The sequence below is a fragment of the Lonchura striata genome, chromosome 20 (genome assembly GCF_050655825.1).
Source record: "Lonchura striata isolate lonStrDom1 chromosome 20, ASM5065582v1, whole genome shotgun sequence".
NCBI lineage: Eukaryota > Metazoa > Chordata > Aves > Passeriformes > Estrildidae > Lonchura > Lonchura striata.
In genome coordinates, this window is record NC_140722.1 from 3,204,325 (window position 1) to 3,230,315 (window position 25,991).

General features: G+C 45.5%; 1 protein-coding gene across 1 annotated transcript; it reads right to left on the bottom strand.

The window, feature by feature from the left end:
• Window positions 1-1,236: 1,236 nt before the first annotated feature.
• On the bottom strand, window positions 1,237-25,645 carry CHMP4B (charged multivesicular body protein 4B). Its single transcript, XM_021540451.3, has 5 exons — window positions 25,344-25,645; window positions 6,349-6,526; window positions 5,508-5,622; window positions 4,872-4,998; window positions 1,237-2,060 (listed from the first exon to the last, which is right to left on the bottom strand). Exons 1-5 carry the CDS (start codon window positions 25,537-25,539, stop codon window positions 1,993-1,995), a joined length of 684 nt encoding a protein of 227 aa, XP_021396126.1. The 5' UTR covers window positions 25,540-25,645; the 3' UTR covers window positions 1,237-1,992.
• Window positions 25,646-25,991: the final 346 nt, after the last annotated feature.

Consider the following 25,991-nt stretch of genomic DNA (forward strand, 5'->3'; position numbering starts at 1 on the left):
AGGATGAAGAAAGAAGAGGCTGTAGGGGCTGAGGTTGTCATCACTCAGGGTAAGCAGCAAGCCCAACACACACTCCCTGCTGCATCCCCCTGCTGAGCAGAGCAGGCTCTGGGCTCGGGTACAGCTGAGTGAACAGCTAAGCTTAAAAATGAAATGGTAGAGGGATAGCTTAGTGCCTTACAGTTGACCAGCCCCTGAACAAGTACTAAAAAAAAAATTACTTAAGAATTAAAATATATAATAAAGCTTTTACCAAAAAGTAACTAAAGAAAAGCATAGAGTTTAATCAAATAATATATTGACACTTGTTAATTTTACTTACTTTTACAATACAGATACACCTATAAATCAACCTAAAACAAATGTTTAAGTTACATTAACCAAATCAACAAACTCAGACACCGATGTTTAACCAAACTCTTTGCCACCTATTTAGTCAGTACCAGTGCCAGCCAAGGAGTGGCCAATACCCAACTGCAACAATTATTAGGATAACGCTGCCAACGAGACAAATCCCATTACCAATGCCAGGGGCATCACTGGGCTGCCAGGGGCTGCCTCTGCCACCCCCAGCTCCCACATCAGGACACTGCTCAGCACTGATGGGGCTGGGGGTTCCCTCCCAGCTCCTCTTGGGACATTTCACTGCATTTGAGAGGCTCCCTGCAATTCCCAGAGTAAAACAGAGCTGCTTTAACATCCCTTAGCACAGTGCACAGCAGAGGTCGTTTCCATGATGCAAAACAAAGCCAAGGGCCCCAGCTCTGTTCCTAAACCTCTTGCTTTGAACTCAATCTGGGTGATTTCTCCTCGGTGTGGGGATTTTCACACAGAACAGAACCCCAGGATCACTGAGGTTGGAAAAAATCTCCAAACCTGAGATCCAAGCTGGGACTGATCCCCACCCTGTCACCAGCCCACAGCACTCAGTGCCACATCCAGCTGCTCCCTGACTATCTCCAGGGATGGGGACTCCACCACTTTCCTGGGCAGCCCCTTCCAAAGCCTGACAAACCCTTCCATGAAGGAATTCCTCCTGATGTCCAACCTGAACCTCCCTTGGCACAGCTTGAGGTTCTCTCCTCTTGTCCTGTCCCTTGTTCCCTGGGAGCAGAGCCCAACCACAGCTCAGCAGGCTTTAGATGGATGTCCTTCATGTAGGAGGAGGCCAAACTCCACCTAAACCACAGCCAGATCATTTAAACAGGACACAGAATTGACCACAGCAGCCACAGGTGAAAATTAATCGAGATATTTAATACAGTGCAATCCATAGTAGTTTCTTAATTAAAATAATTGTGTACATGTATCTGAATGGGTTATCAATTATCACAAAAAAGCAATAAACATTGTAGTGCTGTGTAGAAAAATGTACAACTGAACTTGAAACCTTCCCTACTTCCAAGAGAATGTGGATCAATTGCAGATCATTCTCAGCAATTAAAATGGGCACAGTGACTACGTCGTTGCAGTGACAGACACAGGGCTGGCCACACAGCAGTCAAGGGATATAAATAGAACTGGCAAAGAACTAAAAACCTAAAGCATTCTTGCACCTAAAACACAATAAAGAAGCCAATGGGGGCTTATGACTTTTCCTGGTTTTTAAATGCCTTACAAGACTCCTAGATACACTTAAACTGACTTAAAATTACAGAGTGTTTTTCAGCTTATTTCAATTCAATATATGGCCCAAACTGAAGATGAAGATCCAGCAGTGGCAGGAGCACAGTCCCAAAGCTGAGTGTTTGATTTTGCAAGTACCTTTTCTACAGAAATTCAACCGTATCGACAGCAGGCAATTCCCCTGTTCCCCCTTCTCTCCTCTGGGCAGACTTTTTTCCATGCTATGCAGAAAACAGCAATGCAGTTCCCACTGCTCTGGGTTAAAATTAAAGATAAAGACATTTTGCTTATGCTTTCTCCTCAACAAAACACATTTGCACCCAGAATAGGTAACCAAAGTCTTTTTTCCAGCCAGGGCTGCTGTGGTTACATGGTTCCTGCCCAAGCTTCCAGCTCTTTCATGTCATCATCCTCTTCTTCCTCTTTCTTCTTGGCTGCAAAATCACAAAAAAAACCAAGTGAGTGGGAATCCTGACAGAACCTTCTCTGCCACTGACAAACCAGTGAATGAAGCACCTCTAAGGCCAGCTGTGGACAAAAAAACACACAAAACCTTTTTGAATTGGTGTAATAGGTGCTTTGCTGAAAGAGCCAGCATGGGCTAAACTTCCTGAGTGGAAAAAAACAACAGCTCCCACAAGAAATTCAAGTGTGTGATATTTTCCCATAATTTCCAAGCCTCTCTCAGAGGAATGCAGCTTCTTACAGAAATTCATCTGATGTTTCCATCCTTAATCTCTTCCCTATCCAATATAAATTCTTTATTCCATCACTGAGTACTGTGAATGCAAGAAATGAGGTGCTTGGGTCAGGTACAGAATGTGGAGGGGCTGCACAGCCCTGGGAACATCCCACTCCACTTCTCCTGTGCTCCCTGGCAGCTGGGTGGACCCTGGCAGCTGGGTGGACATGGATGTGGATGTGGATGTGGATGTGGATATGGATATGGATATGGATATGGATATGGATATGGATATGGATATGGATATGGACGTGGGGATGTGGATGTGGATGGGAGGGAGCAGCCTGGACACTGCCCTCTCCTCCTTCCTGGTTGTTCCAGGGCAGAAAATGCTGCTCTTTGTTATAACCTGACAAATTTGGTTCCCACAAACTCAGCAAAAAAGGTTTGAACCCACAAATAGCTGCAATTATTCTGGAAAATGTAAAAAAAAAAAAACCAAAAACTAAAGAGTGAAACAATTCCTGGTCCAAGTGGTTCATGTCATTCCAAAAGAAACATTTACATCAGGAAAACTGAGTCAGCTCCAAGCTCCAGACTCCTCATTTGTACAAGGCTGAAATTTGGTTTTCTATCTTAAGATCCTCCAGCCTCCAGTAAACCAAAACAGCTTCTGCCTGAATTTCTCCTGACACCACCAGTAACAAAATTCCTCATTCAGACTGATTGAAGCCAAAGTTCAGACTGCTCCTGAGAAGTGGAAAAAGCAGGAAAGCTCGTGGTAATCTACCCTTCAAAGGATAAAAATGAGGCAATAGAGTCAGCTCTACCTCAAAAGACACATTATTATTCCCAAAAAGACAATTACCCATGAACCTGAAGCATCAGAGACAGTTTTCCCTTTGGAAGTCTGACCATGGTAATCACAAGTGAACTTTTAATCCCAGTGTTAAGTCAGCTTCAAGTGAAAATCAATTTAGGTTCAAAAAATAAACCCACACAAAATCCCCACCCGACACCACACCAGAATCCCAAATTTTCCCAAGTGCCAGCCTTGGAGGCAGCTTTATTGAAGCAAAAAGTGCCACTTAAATACATTAAAGGAATTCATGGAATTCTCATTTCCATCCAACAGCAGCTTAGCATAAATCCTGTGAAACACTGAGCTTTATGCTTGCAGCTTTTACTACCAAACTTGTACACAATTTATATTCTTTTAGGGAGTTTACCTAAGTGTTAGGCTGCGTAGCTCCTTAAATTTAGCCACAATGACAACATATCTTACTTGTGTGCAGTCACAAAATGCAAAGAGTAGATTTGGGTCCAAGACATTGTGTTTTAAGATTATTTAGAGAACAAACCTCATTAAACCAGCCAAGCAATAAAAAGGCAATGCACTGGCTCATTTAATCTATTTCTCCTGAATCTGATAAAGTCTCAGGTTTCAGATATTCTGATAGAACTCCCTCCCCTCTCACCAACTGTGGTCAGCAGTTCTGCCTGGCAAAACACAACCAGGAACACACAAATCAGTGGTGTCAGAATAAAAGCAGAGTAACACACAAGGAGCAGTGGCACAGAGCAGAACCTGCTCAGGCAGTGCTGCTGCTTCCCACACCCATCCAAGCCTGGAAAGGCAGCAGGATAATTACAGATACACTAACCAAGTTGGATTGTTTTCATCCACTGCTCTTTTGGAGTTTTTTTCCTGTTCCAAGTAAGGACATGGAATAGAGCTGCAAAGTCTGTAAGTTATTCATCACAGCCAGGCAGATTCAGCAAAATGGGCTTGTAAAGCTTCATATCCCATTAGTGCTGCCAGAGGTGTCCCAGCTCAGCTGAATTCCATGGGGAATGTTCATACAAGAGGGACCAGTTCAGATTTAAGAGCAGCTTTGGTCCATCCTCCAGGTACAATCCTCACATCACCTAAAATTCCCTGGGTATGTGTGCTCTAGCACTGGGATGAGCCTGACTTTGGGGCTGCCTGCCTTGGGGACTGCAGGGGATCCCCCAGCCTTCCCAAAGAGGGGACCCCAAGGGAAGATCCTCCCAAAGGCCAGAAAAGCAGAAAATTAAAACCCAAAGCAGCAACAAGGAAGCATGGATCCATGGGGGAATCTGAACCTGCCTGGGACTGGATGACCCTGGAGGTCTTTTCCAACTGCAATGATTTTATGAGTTAATTTATTCTGCCCTCCCTTTTACCACCTCAGGGTGTCTTGTCAAGATTTCTTCCCTGTTGGCCCAGCAGCACCTGGGAAAAGGCTCCCTTCTCCCACACCTCCACTGCACCCTGAGCATCATCCAGGCTGCAGAGCACCTGGATGAGCTGGAGCAGAAAACAGCTGCTCCTGTGACAGGGACTGGTGATTTTTGTGCTTCTTCTCAAAGGCAAGTGCCCCTCAGAGAAATGGCACTGGGTGTGATTTGGGATTCAGGAAACAATTCCAAGCAAAATGTCTGTGCTGCCTGCAGCCAGATCTCTCAAATCCAAGGAGCTGGCAGATTAATGAGCACACTTTTAATGATCCAGGATGTTTCAGTAAAGGTTGATCCATACCTGGCTTGGAGGGTATTGATATTGAGGGCACATTTGGTAGTGGTACTGTCTCCGGACCACTGATTTCCAGCAAGTTTTTGTCTAGTTCTTCTTGTTCTAGTTCCTCTAGTTCTGCCATGAGTTCATCCTAGGATTTCAAGGAGAAAGAAGAAAAAAGAAGGGACTTTAAGTCATATTTATTACCAATCAGATACAGCTGATCATATTATTAAAGAAAATAGCTCAAATGCACAGGATCAGAGCAAGGTGAGATGAGGAGTCTTGATTCTGATGTGATTCCTATACTTGATCTGTTGGAAGGAAAGCAGAGGAGGGAAAAAGAAATCCAAGTCCAAATATTCTCAGGTCAAGCCATCCAGGCCATTCTGAGTACAAAGCCCAGGTCAGAGCCACCAACAATTGCAGGACAGATTTCCCAGCCCTGCCCTGCAGCCAGGCACACACAGCATGCAGATCTCCAGAGAAAGGTCTCCTGGGGGACTCAGTTCCTGGAGGGATTCCAAAGCCATGCAGATGTGGTGCCCAGGGGCAGTGATGGGGCTGGCAGTGCTGGGCCAGTGTTGGACTCCCTGTTCTTCCCAGCCCAGAGGGTTCCATGACTCACTGGTACAAACAGAAGCAAACTGAAAGCCATACCTCATCAAATTCCTCCCCAAATCCTACTGGCTTGGAGATGGCTGTAGAGATCTCATCTGCCAGCTCTTGCTGTTCTGCAATGTCCTGCATTAATTCATCTACTTTATCAATGTCCCTGCAAAGAAAGGAAAGGATTCAGGATCAGCAGGCACCTTCCCAGTCAACACTGCATTTCCTGGCCTCTGTAGAAATGCCCCACTACAGTGACCTTTCCAAGGCCCTTTCCCAAAATACACTTTGCATGCAAGTCTGGGTTATATCCCACTGGTCTCAACACAATTATAGATGTATTTTTTACTCTTCCCTGCAAACTTAGCTCCCAGCACTTATACGGACACCAGGGAGAGCTTTTGTTCTGCACCACTGATATTAATAATAATTTGCTCTCTTCCCTAATTCAGCATTATTACATCCACAATATTTGCTTGGGGAGGAAGAAACATTCCCATAATGCAGTTTTACCTATAATTATTGCTACATACACCAAATCCACTGCAGAAAAACAAGTTTTAAGAACCCCCCGCCCCCCCCGCCCCCCCCCCGCTTTTGAGACTTAAAATTCTTGCTGCTTCAAGATGGATCTGTAACTGCTGGAGGCTCCCAGTTTCTTTAGACCACTCTGGTGCTACCCAGCTTTTGGATAAATGTAGAAAATAAAATGGTAAACTGAGGAAGCATTGATATTTCTGTGTTTTGTTCAATTTTAGATTGAGAGCCTTTCAAAAGAAGGTTTTGCTGCTCCAGTTCCACCTTTGGTTTGAAGCACCTGGCATTCAGCAGATCTGACAAATGCCAAACTCCAGATCCTGTGGAAAGATGCAGGAGGGACGGAGTAACTTACATGTTGTCATGAGCAGCTTTCATAGCCTTAGCAGCAAAACCCATGTTCTTGAGCACTTCAGTGTTGGTGTTGGCATTCTCCAGGGCTTCCCTCTGGAATTCAATTGTGGATAACGTGCCATCTATCTGTGCCAGCTGCTTCTCATACCTCTTCTTGCGCTTCAGGGCCTGCAGAGCAGCTGCACAGCAAAGGACAGGGTGGGACTGATGAGGTTTGTGCCCAAAACAGCCCCTCACATTTTGTACCAAGTGCCACTCAGCCATTCAGCACAGAGAAATATTTAGCACGTTCTAGTGTTTGTTGTCCTTTCTTCCCAGATAAGCTGTGCTGCCCAAGCCTTGATTTGCCTCCTTCAACACAGGTGGCTGCTGCCATCACCTGTCACAGCAGGATGCCAGCCCAGACTCACTCCTAACACACCACACACAAACAGAAAGCTTCAATGTCCAAGCTCGTCCACCAAAACCAGCCTTGTTCACCCTCCCTCATCACAGGAAGGCAGCACTGCTGGTGCAGCTCCTGCCAGATGATGTCTTTGTGCTGCTGCAGATTCCCCCCTCCTGCTGAACCCCTGGGAGAAGAAGCAGCTTGTTCAAATAAAAGAGAAATTCCCTCAGTTTTGCACTTACATGTGAAACACGCATTGTAAAAATGTTGGTATTTACATATATTTCGTGTTACTCCTCCTAGGAAGTGTTCACACAACAGCCTGAGCTGAGAGAAGCCCTCACTGAAGGTGGTTTGAGCAATTTGCTGCTGTGAGCACTGGTACAAGGAGGGCTGTGCAGGAGGAGCCCGGCCAGGCCAGCTCCCAGCCCTGGGGATCAGTGTGGGAGGACTGCTCCAACCTGCTCCACCCCGCCAGGGGAGCACCCAGCAGGTGACAGCAGCCCACAGCCAGCTCTGCCCAAGACACCTGGGCAGAAATCAGGGGCATGGCCATTCCTCAGATGGACAGGTGTGAAAAACACATTCACTCTCTTGTAAAAATTTAGGAAGTTAATAAAGGACTTTAAAAAAGTTTAAAGAAGTTTAATAGGAGATAAAGACTATAAAGCAAAGATTATTACAGCCAGGTGTATCTTGGCACTCACATAAGAGCACATTTGCTATTTTGGAAACGCTATATACTATTTTTAATTGCATACATTTGTTACATATTTATAAACAATTATGCATAGTAAACTTTTTTCTTCAAATTGGTTTACATATTCTAAGAAGCGTTTAATATGGCTCTTTTTCAGATTTGTTTCTTAGAGCATGTGTATTCTTTGGCTGTGGTTTTAGTCTTTTTAATGTAACTTTTAGTTTCAGGCTTTGGTCTATGTTTAGACATTGAGTGTTGATAATTGGTACATCTGTAGTAGGTGTCTCTCCATATGTTCATTGGATGTTATCTAAGTAGGTATTTTAACATAAGCATACCTATATCAGCTCTTTCACTACTATGACTAAGCTTAGTTATCAACAGAAATAAAAACGATATCTTTATAGCAAAGTTACTTTAACACTACACATTAGAATGCATGTTAATATTTGCAAAAAGCCAATATAATAATATGTATCTCCAACCCAGGGCACACCAAGCACCTTTACACAGAGCTGTACCACACGTGCTGGATGCCACAGCCCTGGCAGTGTGCAGGGCCAGGCTGGACAGGGCTGGGAGCAACAAACACCTGGTGGCACATGGAGTAAGACACAAGTAGAGCTTCCCTTGATGGCACTGCCACCTCCCTCCCTGCCCTGCCCTCTCCAGGACACCCCCAACCTCACCCGGGCCCCAAGCTGCCTCCAGCAGCCTCGCCCTGTCACACACTCTGCATTTCTTCAGGGCTCTCATCTCTCAGTCTCACAGCAGAAACCACTTAATGTGACACAGGATCAGCTCTGCTAAAAATCAGGCTTGGCCCTCCCAAAAGCTCAGTCACACACATCAGGAACGGTGGCAAATAAAAGCTTTTCATTTTTAAATCTCTGAGAGATGTCATTTCCAGAGCAGGGAACAAGGAGTAGGAAATCCTGACAAGACACAGCTTCCCCATCTCCCCTTGCAGAGGGCTGCTAACTCGGGGATGTGATGAAATGTGCAGCACACACAAAGCACTGCTCTCCTAAAAGCTGGTGGAGCCCACAGGCACCCTGAGAGTTCTGGCAGATGCCAAACTGAGATGCTGACAGTCCTGCAAGATCAAGTCCTCAACACAGCTTCAGCTCTGCAACTGGTTATAAATAAGGTGCATTTGGTTCATTTCAAATTAAATGATGTGTTAGAGAAGCAAAAAAAGCACTTTTTTATGGGAAGGCCCAGCTAAAGATGCTAAGCACACAAAATAGCTCAGGATTATTTAGGAGAAGTCAGTAAAAACACCTCAACTGCTCCAAACAAGCCTCTGCACTGACTTTCTCTCCAGTGGCCAGTAAATCTGCCCAGTTTTGGGGCCAGTGCAACAGCCACGTGTTTGACAGGACTGGGAACAGGGGGTTTTCAAAGGACAATGTTTGATCTGCAGAATGAGGCACAACACAAATATCCCAAACATTCCAGCTTTATGCCAGATCATAAAGCGATGAGCAACACATTGCTGGGATATTTAGGCTGGTTCATTCTGCACTAATGGTTTAATTAAGGATATAGGAAGTTTTCTTACTCAGAAAGATAAAAACTGTTAATAGCTGTGTTTATATAGTGACAGATGCTGGGGAAATGCCCGACAACAAGGGGATGCTCTTTATTGAGAATTTTGTCCCTCACAGAGAATACTGGCAAAACCAGACATTTTATAGATTTTATAGCATTATATAACATTATACAAAGCCAAGTAAAGTGCCACAATTTCCGTACAGTTCCCCATTCCAGCTTTCTCTGAGAACAATTACAGTTTGTCATTTCATGCTGGTGTTTAAAACAAGCTGCAGACAGCAAACACTGCAGGAATCATCGTGAGGGATCACAAGTTCTCATCAGGATTGTTGTGTAACCCTGTCCCTCCCATTCCCACCCACACCTCCTGTGCTCCAGAACCCCACTGCCTTTAAACTTCACATGGATTTGTGATATTTTCTGGTTCCCACACCTTCAGACCAAGGAAGATATTTATTTTCTCCTCTCTTTCCTAAGGCCAAAGGTCAGGAACCTACTGAAACCTCATGAACAGTCAGAGTAACATGTTTTTGTTAAGTTTTTATTAAAGTCAAAGCTCTAAACCTTAATCTGAAAGGAATCACACTGGCTCTTTTTCTGAAAAAAATCTTTTTCCAAAATCAGAAATAAATAAGTGTTGGAACCCTAGTTGCTGAGAATTTTAGACTTTCTGTGCACACATGCACTGACCCCTGAAGAGTTATTTGCATTTGAACTGAAACTGCAGAAAATACTTCCAAAATTAAATAACAGAATTAAGATTATGAGTGTGTAGTTTGAACAGAGGTGTGTAATATCACATAGTAGAAAACTTAAAGTTTAGAGTTTTAGAATATAGTAATATATAAAAAAAATATAGAAGTTTTAGGGCAAAGACTAGTCCTTCTTCTTTACCTTCTCCATAAATTTGAGTAGTACTATATAATTAAATTTTAAAATCTGCATTGAAAGCCACAATTAATTAGGTATTAAGTTAAAAGTAAAACTAATTTAAGTGTCATTTCTTAATTAAACAGTTTGTCCTTAAAAGACCTTATAGAGAGAGATACATCTCCATTTTTAACTTATTAGAATTAAGTACTACAAAAACTCACAACTTACAAGATTATAATATAAATAAGAACTAATAAACATCTAGGCACAAACAAAAAGTACCTTCTCACACATTTAATCCCAACCTTAAAAAAAAAAAAAAAAAAAACCATTAAAAATGAACCAGAGATAGTGGGGGACAAACGTCCTGCAGCATTGTGCACATGCAAGAATTGGGTGTGTTTGAAATCAGAGTGGGCCAGGGCCTCCCTCTGCCCTTCTCAAAGGTGTTATCACATCAACCAGCCCTGGCAGAGGCTCTCCTCAGCACCCACACCCCACATTATGCCTTTACTGCTTCCAAGGCAGCAATTACAGAGGCAGAAATGCAATTTACAGGCAGCTTTAATTGCTGTGCAGCTGCTTCAGCAGGACCTGGGATCATACACCGGGTTAAAGGCATTTATCCCTGGCCAGGCAGAGCTCACTCATGCCCTAGAAGGTGCTGTAGAGATCACCCAGTGCCACAGCTCACCCCTAGGTCAGAGTGGCTCCGTGTGGTGGAAAAGTCTCTCCTCCAACCCGAGCTTCCAAAGAAAGGCTCATCAGTCTCTGTTGTTCAGTCTCAAGGCAGTTTATTGCAAGTTATCTAAAAGATTTTCTTCTGGGGCTGCTGTGGTTTGCTCAGAGCTCAGGCAGAGGCACACACACACCCTGACATCCTCTCTGACTCCAACTGCTTCTTCTCTCCAGCCCAGGGCTGCTGCTGTCTTTTATATGGGACATTACGTGTTACATGGTTACAGTTTTTCCCCAATGCCTATTACCTATATTAAATGGTGCTTTTCTATCTTTTAGATGGTACATTACGTGGTACATGTTTGCAGTTTTTCCCCAATGCCCATTACCTATATTAAATGGTGCTTTTCTACTCTAAACCAATCTGTGAGTGCCAACATCACCAAGAACATGGAGGTGAGGAAGAGGAAAGAGGGAGGACAGGACATGCCCAAATCCTTCAATCTTAAAACCTCTGACCCCCATGTACAAATCCAAAACCCCTCTGTACAGCACTCAAAAATTCTTCCCTCTACTTTGTGACTACTTCTACTATAATATCTAAACTTTTGTGACTTCTTGTTCTTTCTGCAAGGTTGGTAAATCATTCCACGGTTCAAACCCAAAATCACAGCTGTTTGCAGCTGCCTGCCAGGGTCTAAAATGCTTCTGACCTGGGCCTGGAACATCCAAAGATGTCTGAGGGACATTTTAAGTTCTGACATCCCAGCAGAGTTCTCTAGAAACAGCTGATCTCAGCTTTCCAGCAGTGAAAGATAAGGACAAACTCCTTATCTTGGACCCAAAAGCCATGCAGGATTTCCAGGTTGCTGGGCCAGCCTCTCTCAACAGCTCCTGCACAGGGCCTGACATGCAGAGGTCCAGCTGCAGAACTGCCTGAGCTCCCTCTGGAACATCCCTGGGACATAAAAAACAGGAGCATGAGGACCATGGAGCACACAAAAACTTACTCTGCTAACACCCAGGAATGCTTGCTTCTATAGAACACAGAAGTAAAAGATTTGTTCATCAGTATAAAGCAGACTGTAATGGTAATTTTATACCTTGGGTTCCCCAAAAAGACTCCCAACAGCTCTTCTCCTGCCACAACTTAATGGCTGAATTCATTCTGGAATATCTCTGTGACATAAAAACCAGCTGCTGTAAGAGGGGATTTAGCAACCCTCGGTGCCAGCAAAAATATCTGATCATTCCATGAGCAGTTTTCACAAGACAAAAGCAAGAACCTGCCAATAAAGAGAGTTTTAAACAACCTTTACAACCCACACCTTCTCCTTGCCAGGCACACTGATGTTTTAACTTGGAAGTCCAATGTGCAGCATAAATTGCAAGCACTTAAAAGATCCTTTAAAAAAAATAAACAGCAGATAACAAACCTTAGCTGTACTTTATCTGAATTGTAATAAAGCTTTCAGAGAATACATATGACTGGGGAAAAGTAGTTAGATATAGTTGTATATAAGTACTATTATAATTAAATTAAAGGTAAGGTATTTAATACTACCTGGGTGACTTCTGCCATGCATCAGGAGACAGTGAGTAGGCTCAAAATGCCCTTTTCCATATGATATTTTGATATATCGTCTTTATTATCAGCTGTGACAGAGATGTTGGAACCAATTTTTATTCATAAAGATCTAAATGATTGCCCCACAGAGCCCTGACCAGTTAAAATGGGTATCAATAGTTTATTACCTCTTTTCCATTGGCAAAGGAATGTAAAATTTCTCTGTGTTAATGAGCATCAGACTGCGATCTCTGCAGTTCCTTTTTACAGAGAAATTCTCACAAACAGCACATTCAAGAGAGGAATAAAACTGCAGACTGAGATCTGGGCTGGCTGCTTCAATTTCTTGAATGTAAAACCTGCCTAAAACTACAGTCAAAGAAAGATTTTCAAGCTTTTTAAAATTTAAAACCTATTCCTTCCTCTGCTTTTTGGTTTGGGGTTTTTGGGGGATGGTTTGTCATTGATTGTTGGTTGTTTGGGCTTTTTATTTCCAGTCTTTGATTGAAGCACAAAACGCTGTTTTAATTGCCTATTTATTTGAATTTCTGCAGTAACCCCCACTGCTAGAAATTCCAGCAGAAGTTCTACAGCCCCTGTTTGACCATGGTGATTCCCAGAAATCCAGGGTTTCACTGGGATGTCACCATGACAGGAGCCAGCCCAACACAAGTGTGAAGCAGGAACTCGTGTCACTGCTTTCAGTCACTCCTCCTGCCTGAAGAACACCAGGAAGGAAAAGAGCAGAGTCATTCAGCCAGACTCTCCTCCTCTGTCAGCACATCAGTCAGAAAAACATGACTGCTCACCCAGATAATTTCACTTTGTCCTCCAGAAATGCTATCTGTACGAATTTGATGTATTTGGAATTATTTTAACCTGTGTATAGGCAAATTCTTATGATTAAATGAACTGTTGTAAGTCTAATGATTTTCTTTGCAATTTTTAAAGCAGTATCTTAGTCAAATGAGGCAAATGTTCACTGTGATAAGCAGCTTGCACAGTAATAAAAATATAATTTTACTACATGGTATTGCATTCAGAGAGGGACAACTGACTATGAATGTCAGTGGTTTTGTTAAAAATCAACAGCCCTCCTGCAAATATATATTCCTTACACACTGGCAGGACAGGCAGTGTTCCTGGGATGTTTATGTACACAGCAATGCTGTGGAATTATTGCTTTTAAACATCATTAGCAGAAAAGAGTAGATCAGCAGATAAAAACCTAGAAGGGTAAGGCTTTCTCACATAAATGGAACTTCCAAGTTTTGCTGGCAAAAATACATTTCAGCTTGAGAGGAGCAAAGAGCATTGGGAATGAAATTCAAGAATTTCACTGAATACAAAAATACATCTGACCAAGGTGGAAGTGTTGATGATGCCACAGGATTTGTCCCCACACAGTCTCCTGCCTCTGCAAAACCCTCCCAAAACTCACACTGACACCTAAAATAGGGATTTAAATTTTTGTCTAAAATATAGAGGCATCTCCTCCAGGGGAAGACACTGCAGTTAATAGTTCTGATTACTCCAACTGAGGGGGAAAATAACTTCAGCTCACAGCTAATTCTTGCATTCTCTCTGGCAGAAATGGCAGCAGCAGGGATGCCAGGACACAGGGACAGCAGCAATATTCATATGGCATGAGAAAGTTCCACAGCAGCCTCAGAAAATAATGTGCACCAAATGTCAGCCACCCCAAAATAATAAAGAGCTGCAGAGGAGCTGCCCAAATTTGGGGGCCTTGGCCCCTCGAGCTGCAAGCCCAGGCACTAAATAGGATTGAGATAATCAACTTAATAGTGGAAGAGTATTTTGCACGTTACCCTGTGCATCCATCTGTAATTTGCTCCATAGAAAGAAGCAATTTTATTTTTGCTGCTTCTGAAAATACCATTCCATCCTCCTGGCACTTACCTCAGCAGCAAATTTCATCAGGAACAACATCCTGGCTGTCCTTGGAACAGGATAAACAAGGGGCTCTGGGAGGTGGAATTGCCTGCCTTGCCTGCAGTGAGGAGCTTTATCCTGGGCAGCAAGTGCTCATCTCTGTGCTGAGATCCAGCAAACTGCCTACAGATCTCCAAAAAAACCCTCAAAAGGGAACTGCAAGCCATTGACAATTATCCCCCAATGCTAGGAGAGATAAAAAGACTGGTGACTGCAGACTGGCCACTCTGGGAGTTTTGCCTTGAGTAAGAACCTTTCAGCAGAGCTTTGATGGCTCCAGGAGCTGTAAGCCAGGACTGCCCATGCTGGTTCCATACAGAGGCATCCAGGCCATAGCAAGGACACAAAATCTCAGAGGCCCAAACAGCCAGGTGTGATTTTAAGCACTCTGTGCCCAAGTGGTTGGGACACAGAGGTACCAAAGGATGATTAGAAATAAATATATTTTAAATCCTGTGCAGCAGCTGCTTTCCTGTGAGGATCACCTCCTGAGAGCTCTGCTGTCTCAGGGATATGTTTGGGTGTAAAAGCCATGCTCCACATTTGTCCCTGGTGCCAGGGCCTGTCTGCAGCTATCTCCTGTGCTTTTCTTTTGGGAAATGTGCACTTTTAGCAGGGAATCATGAGCAGAGTTAAGGCTTGGTCCTTCCCTTGTCTTTCTCTGCCTGTTTATTAAATCTCTAATAAAGTTTCCAAACCCTGCCCTCAAAGGAAGGCAACTATTCCCAGCTCAGAGATTGGGACTGATTAAAATTTCGTCAACAAATCACCCAACCCCAGGCAGAGAATACAAGGTTTCTGCCTTTTAAAATACAAGGTTACAACTTCCTTTTGAGCAAAGCAGTGCCAGAACATTTAGTCTAGTGTGCAAGAGATGAAACTAAACAATAAGCACTCCTGCTCTGAAAATCTATAAATGTACAAAAAAAAAAAAACAAAACAAGAGATAAAGAACAAAGCATCTGTAGAGCAATCAGGGCTGTGATACAGCAGCACCCAAACATGAGAGGAAGCAGCACCCTGGCTCTGGCAGAGCAGCAGCTCAGCCCCTGGACTGCTGATGTTGTCCCGTATCCACAGCTCAGGGGGATTCCTGCAGCCTTGGAAGGTGATTCCTCTGTCCCTTCAATGTCAAGCAACACTCCTCTGGTCAATAGTCATCTGTAAAATAATCTCCAGGCAACTCTGGGACAGTTTTATTTTAAAAAAAAAAAAAGTCATTAAAAAAAGTAATAAAAAAACTGGTCATCCAAAAGTGGTCATAAAAAAATGTCAGTTTTGTCCAAAAAACAAACAAAAAGGAAAAAAAAAAAATGTCATCTACAGTGAGCCTTGAAGTTCAAATGAGAAAACCAGGAAGGAGAAATCCCAGTTACAGAGACAGCTTTGTTCTACTCAGTTGCTGGGAGGAGTCTAAGAAATGCTGGTTCAGCCAAAACCATCCAGGCCTGAAGCTTCAAACCATTCCCTGAGATGTGCTCCAGGCTCTGGAAGCAAAGCCTGCACTGCATTTCCCAGTGTTCAGTGCCTCACTCCTCGGGGTCCTGCACGTCTTTGGATGATGGCAGGGGATTGCAAGGCATCTGCAAAGCTGATCTCCCCAAAACACAGTTCTTCTTTCCAAATTAAATGATATCTTTTCTAAGGCATCCTAGGTAAATTATCCTCTTACTCTTTCCAACTGCCACTAACTTTGCTAGTTAAAAATCTGCATCTTCTTTGATACACACATAAAATTCTGATGTGAAATAATTCTTCAGTATTCAACAAAAGTTTAAATTTTAGGATGAGAAATATATGTTCCCTAAGGTGTCCCTGAGATTCTCACAGCCTGTAAATACTCTTTATGGGATTTCTATTTTATTTTGTAGTTGCTGAAGGTACCTTGTTAAAGGATTCCAGTGAAAACTCAGAATCTTCCTTTGAATCCCTGCCAGAAATGCATCAGGTTCAGCTTTGCAGAAATAGCTCTTAAGTACCTCAAAATGCTGTTTTCTCACAGGAAAAAAACAACAAACAAACAACACTGTTCCCTAAGCTGAGCAGTGTTTTTGTAATTATTTCACAAAAGTCAGAAGATCCTACCCTGAAGTGGCACACTTCAAGGACTTTTCTTGCAGGGGAATTCAGAGAGTGGCTGCCTGGGAATCCATCAGGCATTTTCCAGTCTTGGACCATTATTATTAGAGCGTTGCCAAGTCTAAAAATTTCACTGATGCTGTCATAATATTTAGCATTTCTCTTAACAGCCTAACTTCCCCAGACGAGATATTCTGGGATGTGAAAAAGTACTTTTTTTGTGAATGCTGAGATTCCAACACTGACAACTATGGGGGAACAGCTGAGAACATAAACCTTAAGAAAGCCAGAAGTTAAAAAGCAAGTAAGACAAACCATAATTATTTTTAAAAAGTTTGTACTTCTTGACTCAACCTCCAAACACTCCCGTAGCAAAACTCACTGCAGTACTTTTTTGAGGCTGAATTGCAGTTTTTAATGGCAATCCCATGCTCTAAGGCTGAGATCAGCTCCAGAGCCAGGCTCAGCAATAAACTCTGCTCCTGCTGATGGGGCTGCCAGGGAAGCAGTCACAAAAAAGCCTTTCTGCTTCTCACTGTCCTCCCAGGACAGGGCACATGCAGAGCCCACCATGGAGAGGCTGCCAGGGCACTTTCAGGAGGTACCACCTGCACTGGAGATGCAGCTCCCAGGGAGCCCATGATGGAGTTTGCTTTCTTTCATTTGTTTTATTGCATAACCAACCAAAATCAATTCCAAATGTTTGAATTCCACTGATGTTCAGTCACTCTGCCATTTCTCTTTTCAGTTCCACATCTGAGCAACCTCTGTGCACTCACCTGAAGCAAGCACAGAGTCCCTAAATCTGGATGAAATCCTGCCAGGCCATGAGAAGCACACACAATGGGGATGTTTGGCGAGACTTAAACCCAACCACAGGAGCAACAGAGCCCTGGCTTGCTGCACATCCCAGGAAATGCAGGAAAGATGTGATTCTGGTCACTTGGAAGGCTTTCTGTTTGAGCTGTAGATGCAAATTGCTACTAACATGTTTAATAGTTAGAAAATTATAGTTTATCAAGGAGCAGTTCAAAAAATTAAAAACATACAATGCCTTTTGTAAGTGTTTTGAGGGGCCAATTTCATTGTTTTCCAGTATTGAAATAAGACTATACAGTGAAATAAGAAACTTAGAATAGGCTAGAAAAAGTAACACATGTAAAAATAAATTATTATCAACATCTAAAATATTGTACTATCACCAAACTTCCATCATTCACTGCCACCAGTCAAGAGCTGTAAGACAAGAGCTGCCCACACAATTATCCTGTAACTGTGTTAGCTCCTAGAAACTGGTAATTGGCAAGGCTTCATCTCTACAGGGAACCCAGGGGAAGCCACAGCACAGCTTTTCCAACTGGAAGGACATCATGGACAGAACTGTTACTGCCTTTGCCACAGCCTGGCACTGAGCTTCACAGCCTGCTCTTCTGTGTCCCACCAGCTGGGCCACTGTGGCCACTCCACTGCCCTTGGTACTGGCCACAAGGAGGTTCCATGGAATCACGGTGGTTTGGGTTAAAATGGGCCTTAAAGATCACCCAGTGCCACCCCCTGCCATGGCAGGGACACCTCCCACTGTCCCAGGCTGCTCCCAGCCCTGCCCAGCCTGGCCCTGGGCACTGCCAGGGACCCAGGGGCAGCCACAGCTGCTCTGGGCACCTGTGCCAGGGCTTGCCTGCCCTCACAGGAACAAATCCTGCCCAGTATCCCACTCTGTCAGTGTGAAACCATTCCCCCTTATCCTGCCATCCAGACCCTTGTCCCCAGTCCCTCTCCAGCTCTCCTGGAACTCCTTTAGGCCCTGGAAGGGGCTCTGAGGTCTCCTCAAAGTCTTCTCCTCTCCAGCTGAACACTCCCAGCTCCAGCCCTTCCTTCAGGAACTGGATCCCTGCTCCAAGAGTCAGGGGGATGATTCAGAGCAGAACCAACCTCCTTATGACCAGCTCTGTTGCAGCCTGGGGCTGTCTCAGGGAAAGGCAAAAGCCTCACACCATTGATGCCTGCCCTATTCTGGGTTCTCCAGCTACATCTGTTTGAAGCACTTTGAGCCAGGAGTTTCAGTTTGCTGGACACCTGGCTGCAAATTTGATGGGAAGTCAAGGATGAGAGCTGCTCCAGCTTTTAATTTTGCAAAAACCATCTCATTTTAAGTGATGTGAGTAAATGACAAGATTTTACTTTAAACCCCATTCACGTCCACACCTTGCTGTTTGCAAAATCAGGCCACAACCCGCTGCTCACACCACGGCCCAAAATCTCTGGGACAAACATCACATACCCAAAAAGCAGAAATGGCAATGTAATTTTGGGGTTTTGGGAGCAGTAAGGTATTGACAGAGAGACCTGAATGATACAAATGCAAAGCCCAACACATCCCAGTCCAGATAAAACTCTCCACAACTCAGCAGAAGTCTAAGTAAAAGAGGATTAAAGCAAATTGACAATTTACATCATCTGCAAATTATAGATTTTGAATTAGCCTGGGAGCAGGATTCAGTAATCAGGCCTGGAGTCTAATAAGATACTAGAATCCAAATCTAATATATTTTGAGGGAAAAAGTAATAAACACAGCGTTAGTAGCTGCAAACATGCCAGGTTTCCCTCCTGACAGGGTACAGGAACAGAGGAAGGATGTACTGCATCAAATACAGTTACCAAATCATATCTGGCACAATCACAAGGTTTGGAGGTTTTTTTAAGCCACTTTTTAAAGCAGTTTTTAAAAAGTTGTTTGTGAATCCCACCACTGCTCCCAAACTGTTTATACCAGAGAGTCTTGTCTCCAAAAAGCTCTGCTAAATGTAGGTAGGGAATAATCCAAAGGAGAAGGTTCCTCTTGTTTTTTGAGATCTAATTTAAAAGAGCTGTTATCACTTTTCCCAAGCCAGGTGGTGAATGCCCATCTCATTAACCTCGGGGAAAGACAAGGACTCCTGCACTGCCATCAATATTCCAGCACTGAAGCCCTGGGTTCCAGAGAAGCACCTGGAACTCAAACATCAATTTTCCATTAGACTGTGACTTAAAACAAAGAGAGGGCAAGGCTGAGGGCCTGAAGATGGGCTGGAAGTGCTGCAGGACTCCCTGCACAGCACCTGATGACTGATGGAAACAAAGCCAGGGTCACATCCTGGGAGGAGAATCACTTCTCTTGGCAAGCAGGAGCTTTACGCCATGCTCACAAAGCACGGCTGAGGCCTCACACACACTCACAGGCCCAGAGCTGAGGCTGCAGCTCTCCTCCCTCCCTGCCAGGTTTGAACCACCCAGCGTGGCACACAGAGCCACAGTGCCCTCCTGCCATGGCCTCATTAATGAGCCTGGGATCCTGCGTCACCCTCCGATGTTATCACAGGCAGTGCCTGTTGTGTGTAATACAGATAATTCGTGCCTGCAGAATGATATGTATGCAATGTTTTATATTATTAAAAAAGCATAGAGTCTGTAGTAGGGAGCTTGCCTCAAGTATGTTGAAGCTGTCTCTGATAAGAGCTCATTTACAAGTTAATACACGTAAGCCGTCTGGAGATGGGTGGTTTCTCAAGGTGATCCAGGAACTGGAATCACTGGAACCACCCAAAGGGATGCATCCCAATACCATGTTCCCCATCCATCAAGGATGTACATCGCTTCCCGAATTGGTTAAGTCAGCACAGAGAAAAGAGACTTTATGAATATGTGGGACTTTGAATGGAAAGAAAAGGCTGATCGCCAAAATCCCAGCCTCAAGCAAAACAAACCGTGTAATAATCAGACACAGAGGGTGGGTATGAAACATAAGGACCCTCTGCTATAGCAGTCAGACCTGTGTCTCACCCAGCACTGTCCTTTTCTTTGGCTGGCTCAGATAGATTTCAATTGCTAAATAAAATCAATTTTTATTTTTAATTTGGCTGGATCAATCTTTTATCTGTAACATGCTTCTGAGCAGGGCCTGCTGCCAGGTGAGGCAGAACTGCCCTCCCTCCTCCTTCCCATCGAATTCCTGCCTCCCTCTCCCAACTAGCTCCAGCATTTGTGTGGTTAAGTGTAGAAAACATCTCTTCTTTTTTTTTTCTAAGAGTTGGGTTTTGTCTGGGTCAGCAAGTTAATCCAAGTCACTGCCTGCCCACACAAACAGAGCAGCACAGAGGAACAGGCAGGGCCACTCCTGGAGCAGCCTCGCTCAGCCAGTCCCAGCTGGACATTCAGGCAGGTTCCCAGAGAGGGGCAGCTCTGACACCAGAACCCTCCAGCCGCAGGGAAATCACTTCAACAGACTGATGGGACAGCTTAAGAAAGGTAAAGGGATGTAAGCAGTTAATTTCTATCACAAACCATCACCTGAGGCAGCACTGAGAGCCCCAGGTGGACTGAAAGTCAGGACTTCAGCTACACCCACGCTCCTGGTTTGCTTGGTTTTGGTGCTGGGTGGAGAACAGGAGTGTTCTCTTTCCAGGAAAAGCCTGAATTATACAGCAGGAATCTAGCAGTGGGTTTGCATCTATTTTATGTACTTACTGTTAGGGAAAAACCCTACATTCTATTTATGTACAGTGAAAGGAAAAACTTTGACATCAGGAAAGAAAAACTGCTCACTAACAGAAGCCAGAGAGGAGGGAAAAATCTATGAAATATCACTCTCCTGCTAAAGCCTGAATATATTTTGGCACAAAATTGGCTTTTCACCCATTGCACTGTTTGTGGCCCTAGTGTTAACTAACAGATAGGTTAGATCAGTGGCAGGCACAAAATTGCACCCATTCAGCCCAGATCTGAACCTGAGTGAGCTGCTTTTAACACTGGCACTCTAAAGCAGTTTCTCTCCCTCCTGTAATCTTCACATGGAGACATAACCTGAGCTTTGGGTTCCAGGAGAAACAGACTGTGCAATTGTTATGCCCAAGGGAGTCAGAGCTCAAGGAATTAACCCCTTGTTCTCTGTGTGCCTGTGCTATTCCTCTGGCAGCTCGGCTTTGCGTGATCAACCACAGGAACAGAAACACCAGAGCAGCAGAGATTAGGATCAGTTTAAACTCCCCTGAAACTGAACCCTGAACCCGAGAGCTCCAGAATCACTGAAGTAGATGGAGTTTGTATCACAAGGTTTGAGTGCTGAGAAAACATCCCATATGAAACAACGACACGGACAAACTGGAGCGGAATAAAAGGAGGCGGCAGCAGCGCGGGACTCCCAGAGCAGCAGGCTCACAGCTGCACTCTGCTTTTGTCAGAGCAAAACTGATTTTTGGGGCAGATGTAAAATGAGTAAGATGCTGGCTGAGCAGTGTTCAAATGAGCACTGTTGCAGCCTGGAGAAGTTCATTGAGAGGAGCAGATCACTACTCACGAGGTAGAGCTGAAGTGTGGGAGGGCTTCTCAGAGGGGTGTGGACAAACCTCAACACACTCTGTTTTCAAAAGATTGAACGTTTCCATGAGAACACAAAGCACAAGCATAACCCAAGTTCCTCCCAGAAGAGGGAAGAGGAACTTGCCTGTTCTCAAACAACCCTTCTAATACTAGTTAATCTTGATAGTTTTCATCCCATGGACAAAACACGGCAAGCACATTAAAGCCATCACTGCTTCTCTCCCCAGCACACTCAGAACTTTTCATACAAGTTGAAAGCCTCCCATGCCAAGAAACAACACAGAATGAGGAATTTATACTACAAAGTTCCTAATTATAACCTCAGAATTTCCTGAGTTGTCTGGTTACACAGCCTGAATACCCTAAATACGGATTACCAAAAATACACACGTCAAATAAGTTCATAATTAACAAAACCCTGCATGTGCTTGGGGCAGGCACAGCAACTAGAAGCCTCTAAGTTTCTTCTATTAAGCTTTCCTTAGACTCCAGAAGTGCAGCAGGAATGAGTGAATGAGCCTTTGGAAAGCTGCTCACTTGGCACCTGAACAATCACTCAGTGTGCTGGGGAGCAGAGAATGTTTCCTTTTGTCTCCTCAAGTGTGCCAGACACCCAGCTTTCCTCTGGGACAACAAAAATGCCATTCCAGGTTTTCCCAGGGTGGCTTTAAGCTACCAGGTAAAGCTCCCTGCCCCACTCAATCACCTCCTTTTGGCTGTCCCACAGCAGCTTCCAGGACCATCAGCAGGACTGCTCAGCTGAGATCACAAATGTGCACCATCCACAGGAGATCCTCCAGGAACAGCAGGGACTCCAGAGTGAAGTGATTAAATCTTGGAGAACTAAGCCTAAGGATTCCCCAAATTTAATTTTTAAAAACTTGATCCAACACTGAAAATAATCTCTAGCTAATTATCTTTTGTTCAGCTTTACTTGAAAGCATTTTAACTATATCAGAGTATTTCCATTAAAATTAGTCTTTTACATAAAAAACCAATATATTTTTGGTTTTAGTTAAAATATGGATTTAAGTGACTTTGCATCAAAACCGCATAGATTATGGATTATAAACCAGCCTGAAATCAGAGAAAAATCCAGTACGTGCATATCAAAAAATGCAATTTGTAGGAGCTCAGCTGATGACTGAAAACTTGAACTCAGAAAAACTGAGTGTGTCCTGAGGGGAATTCACTTCCCAGCAAGCCACAGACAATCAGCTGCCTTAACTCCCAGCCCAGTAAGAACAGTTGGCCTCTCAGTTCCAGAAATGGAAAAAGAGTGGTTTCCTTTTCCAGCAGAAACTCATCCCTACCCTTCTCCTATTCACAGCTCCTTAATTATTCCTCAGGCTCCGGTGCTGCTGCAAGCCCTCAATTAGTGTGAGCCAGAACCCCGCCGGTGAATGGGCAGCTTTTCCTCCTTCCTCCACCTCCAAGGAAATTTAATCCCTCCCCTGGCCAGGTTCTGAAGGGCAGCAGAGAGAGATAGCATTACAGCAGAGAGAAAGATGAACAGAAAGTTTAGGAGTTCAAGAGTCCCAGTGTGACCCAGAAGATGAAAAACTGCAGACAGAAACACATTTTAGTTCTCATTTTGAGCTTGTTACCAAACTAGCCCAAAAACCACAGCACAGGCTCACTTCTTAGAAGTGTTGCAATGTATTTGATTTAGAACTGATGTGGTTAAGCCTGAATTCAGGCTCTGCTGAGGTCCTCTGATAATCCCTGAGCCCTCCTGTGCCGGCTCCATCCACATCACCCACGCAGGGAAGTTCCTCACTCACACGCAGGGAATTCCTCACTCACACACAGGGAAGTTCCTCACTCACACAGGAAAGTTCCTCACTCACACACAGGGAATTCCTCACTCACACACAGGGAAGTTCCTCACTCACACAGGAAAGTTCCTCACTCACACGCAGGGAATTCCTCACTCACACACAGGGAAGTTCCTCACTCACACACAGGGAAGTTCCTCACTCACACACACAGGGAATTCCTCACTCACACACAGGGAAGTTCCTCACTCACACAGGAAAGTTCCTCACTCACACGCAGGGAATTCCTCACTCACACACAGGGAAGTTCCTCACTCACACAGGGAAGTTCCTCACTCACACACAGGGAATTCCTCACTCACACACACAGGGAAGTTCCTCACTCACACACACAGGGAAGTTCCTCACTCACACACGCAGGGAAGTTCCTCACTCACACACGCAGGGAAGTTCCTCACTCACACACGCAGGGAAGTTCCTCACTCACACACAGGGAAGTTCCTCACTCACACACACAGGGAAGTTCCTCACTCACACACGCAGGGAAGTTCCTCACTCACACACGCAGGGAAATCTGGAGTCTGGAAGGAACTAAAAGTGCTGACTGAAGGAGTGACATGAAACTCCTAAGGGTAATTACTGCCAATTAACTCTTGCCAGACATGTGTTTGCAGCTCCCTGTGCCACAGGCAGAGCCACTCCTGCTCCTGCACAGAGGGCAACATCCACACAGGGATCAGGATGTGTTTTCCTGGAAACTTTTACTGACCAAGCTAAAACAAGGAAGAAGTTTGTTTTCAGAGCACTGGAATATGTAATGTGACAACTGCCTTATCCCTAGACACACAGGGACACATCAAGCACTGCCTGGAAAATACAGCCTTTCCTACTTGTAAAAGCCAATTCCACCTGAGAAACATTTATTAGCTTTAGGAGTGTGTGTGGAAGAGCTTCTTGGAGGGGGCTGAGTGGGAATCAACCCCAGAACAAACAGTACTTCCAAAAGAATTAATACTGCCACGAGAATGCAAAACAAATCGCAGGCATAACACAAATTATTCCCAGAAGAGCGAATATTAACTATTAAATTTATGTTTATTTTCACCAGCTCTTACCAAAAGTCCTGAGCGTGTTGGAGGGAGCAGGAGTTACAGCTTGAATGTGTGTGCTGATTGTTATTTGTGGGATATTAACTTGCAGGGTTTCCAGAAACCCTTTTAATGCTGGCCAATTTTCTGCCCGGAAGTTTTCTTCATCCCAACAAGAAACAACAACTAACACACACATTCAAGCTGTGACTCCTGCTCTCCCCAGCGTGCTCAGAACTTTTGGCAAGAACCGACGAAAATAAGCATAGATCTAACCAAAACCTTAATTAAGCAGGTTTTGGTGAAGACTTTTGTTGGTTGGAATTAAAAACACCAGCAGGCCGAATCAAGGCCTGATGGCACGGTGCTGCCCTGCTCTTCCAGGGACATTTCCAGGGAACGCCACGGAGGAGCCGAGCACTATCGCGACATGGGAATAACGCGACTGCCACACGGGGTGGGGAAGGGGCAAGGGGAAGGGGCACGGGGAAGGGGGCAAGGGAAGGGGAAGGGGGCAAGAGAAGGGGAAGGGGGCAAGAGAAGGGGAAGGGGGCAAGGGAAGGGGAAGGGGGCAAGGGAAGGGGAAGGGGGCAAGGGAAGGGGAAGGGGGCAAGGGAAGGGGAAGGGGGCAAGAGAAGGGGAAGGGGGCAAGGGAAGGGGGCAAGGGAAGGGGGCAAGGGGAAAGGAAGGGGGAAAGGAAGGGAAGGGAAGGGAAGGGAAGGGAAGGGAAGGGAAGGGAAGGGAAGGGAAGGGAAGGGAAGGTGTCCTTCCTCAGTGAGTAAACACGGCTGGGGCGGGAACCGCGCCGGGAAGGGCGGCACGGCGGCGGAGGGATGGGATAATGGCAGCAGGGACAAAATAAAGGCGCCCCGGTATAAAGCTGAAGGCTCCGGCACAAACGCAGCGGCACCGACGCGTCTGCGCTGCCCAGGGCCCCTCCCGACCTGTTGCCCGGCCCGGCCCGGCCCCCCCCGCTCACCGCGCTTGTTTTTGGTGCCGTGCTTGCGGGCGGCCGCCAGCTCCTGCTCGATCTTCTTCTCCAGGAACTCCTGCTTCTTGCTGAGCATCTCCTCCGTGTCGCGGAGCCGCTGGATCGCCTCCTGCGGGGACGGGCCCTTCCCGCCGCCCTTCCCGCCGGCGCCCGTCCCGAACAGCTTCCCCAGGAGCCCCGACATGGCTGCGCGCGGCCGGGCCGAGGCCGTGCAGCTGCGGTGCCCGCTCCCCTCGCTCCGCTCCCCGCACACACCGACCCGAGGCCCGAGGCCGCCGCCGTCCGACTCCGCCCTCCCGCCTCGCCCCGCCGCCCCCGCGCCGCCTACAACTCCCGGCGTGCTTTGCGCCGTAGCCCCGCGCGCGCCGGCGAGCTCCGCGCGCGGAGGCTGCTGGGAGATGGAGGCGCGGCCGCAGCGAGGCGCGGGGCACGCCGGGAAGGCGGTGTCTCCCGAGCGGAACCCGGCAGCGGCGGTGGGGCGGGCTGGCTTACGTCACTGGGCGGTGTGACGTCACGGGGCGGTGTGACGTCACGGGCGGGCTCGGGCGGCGGCGCGGGCAGCGCGGGGAGCCGGCACCGGGGCACCGGCACCGGGACATCGAGCTGGAAGAGCCCGGCACGGCCACTGAGGGCCGA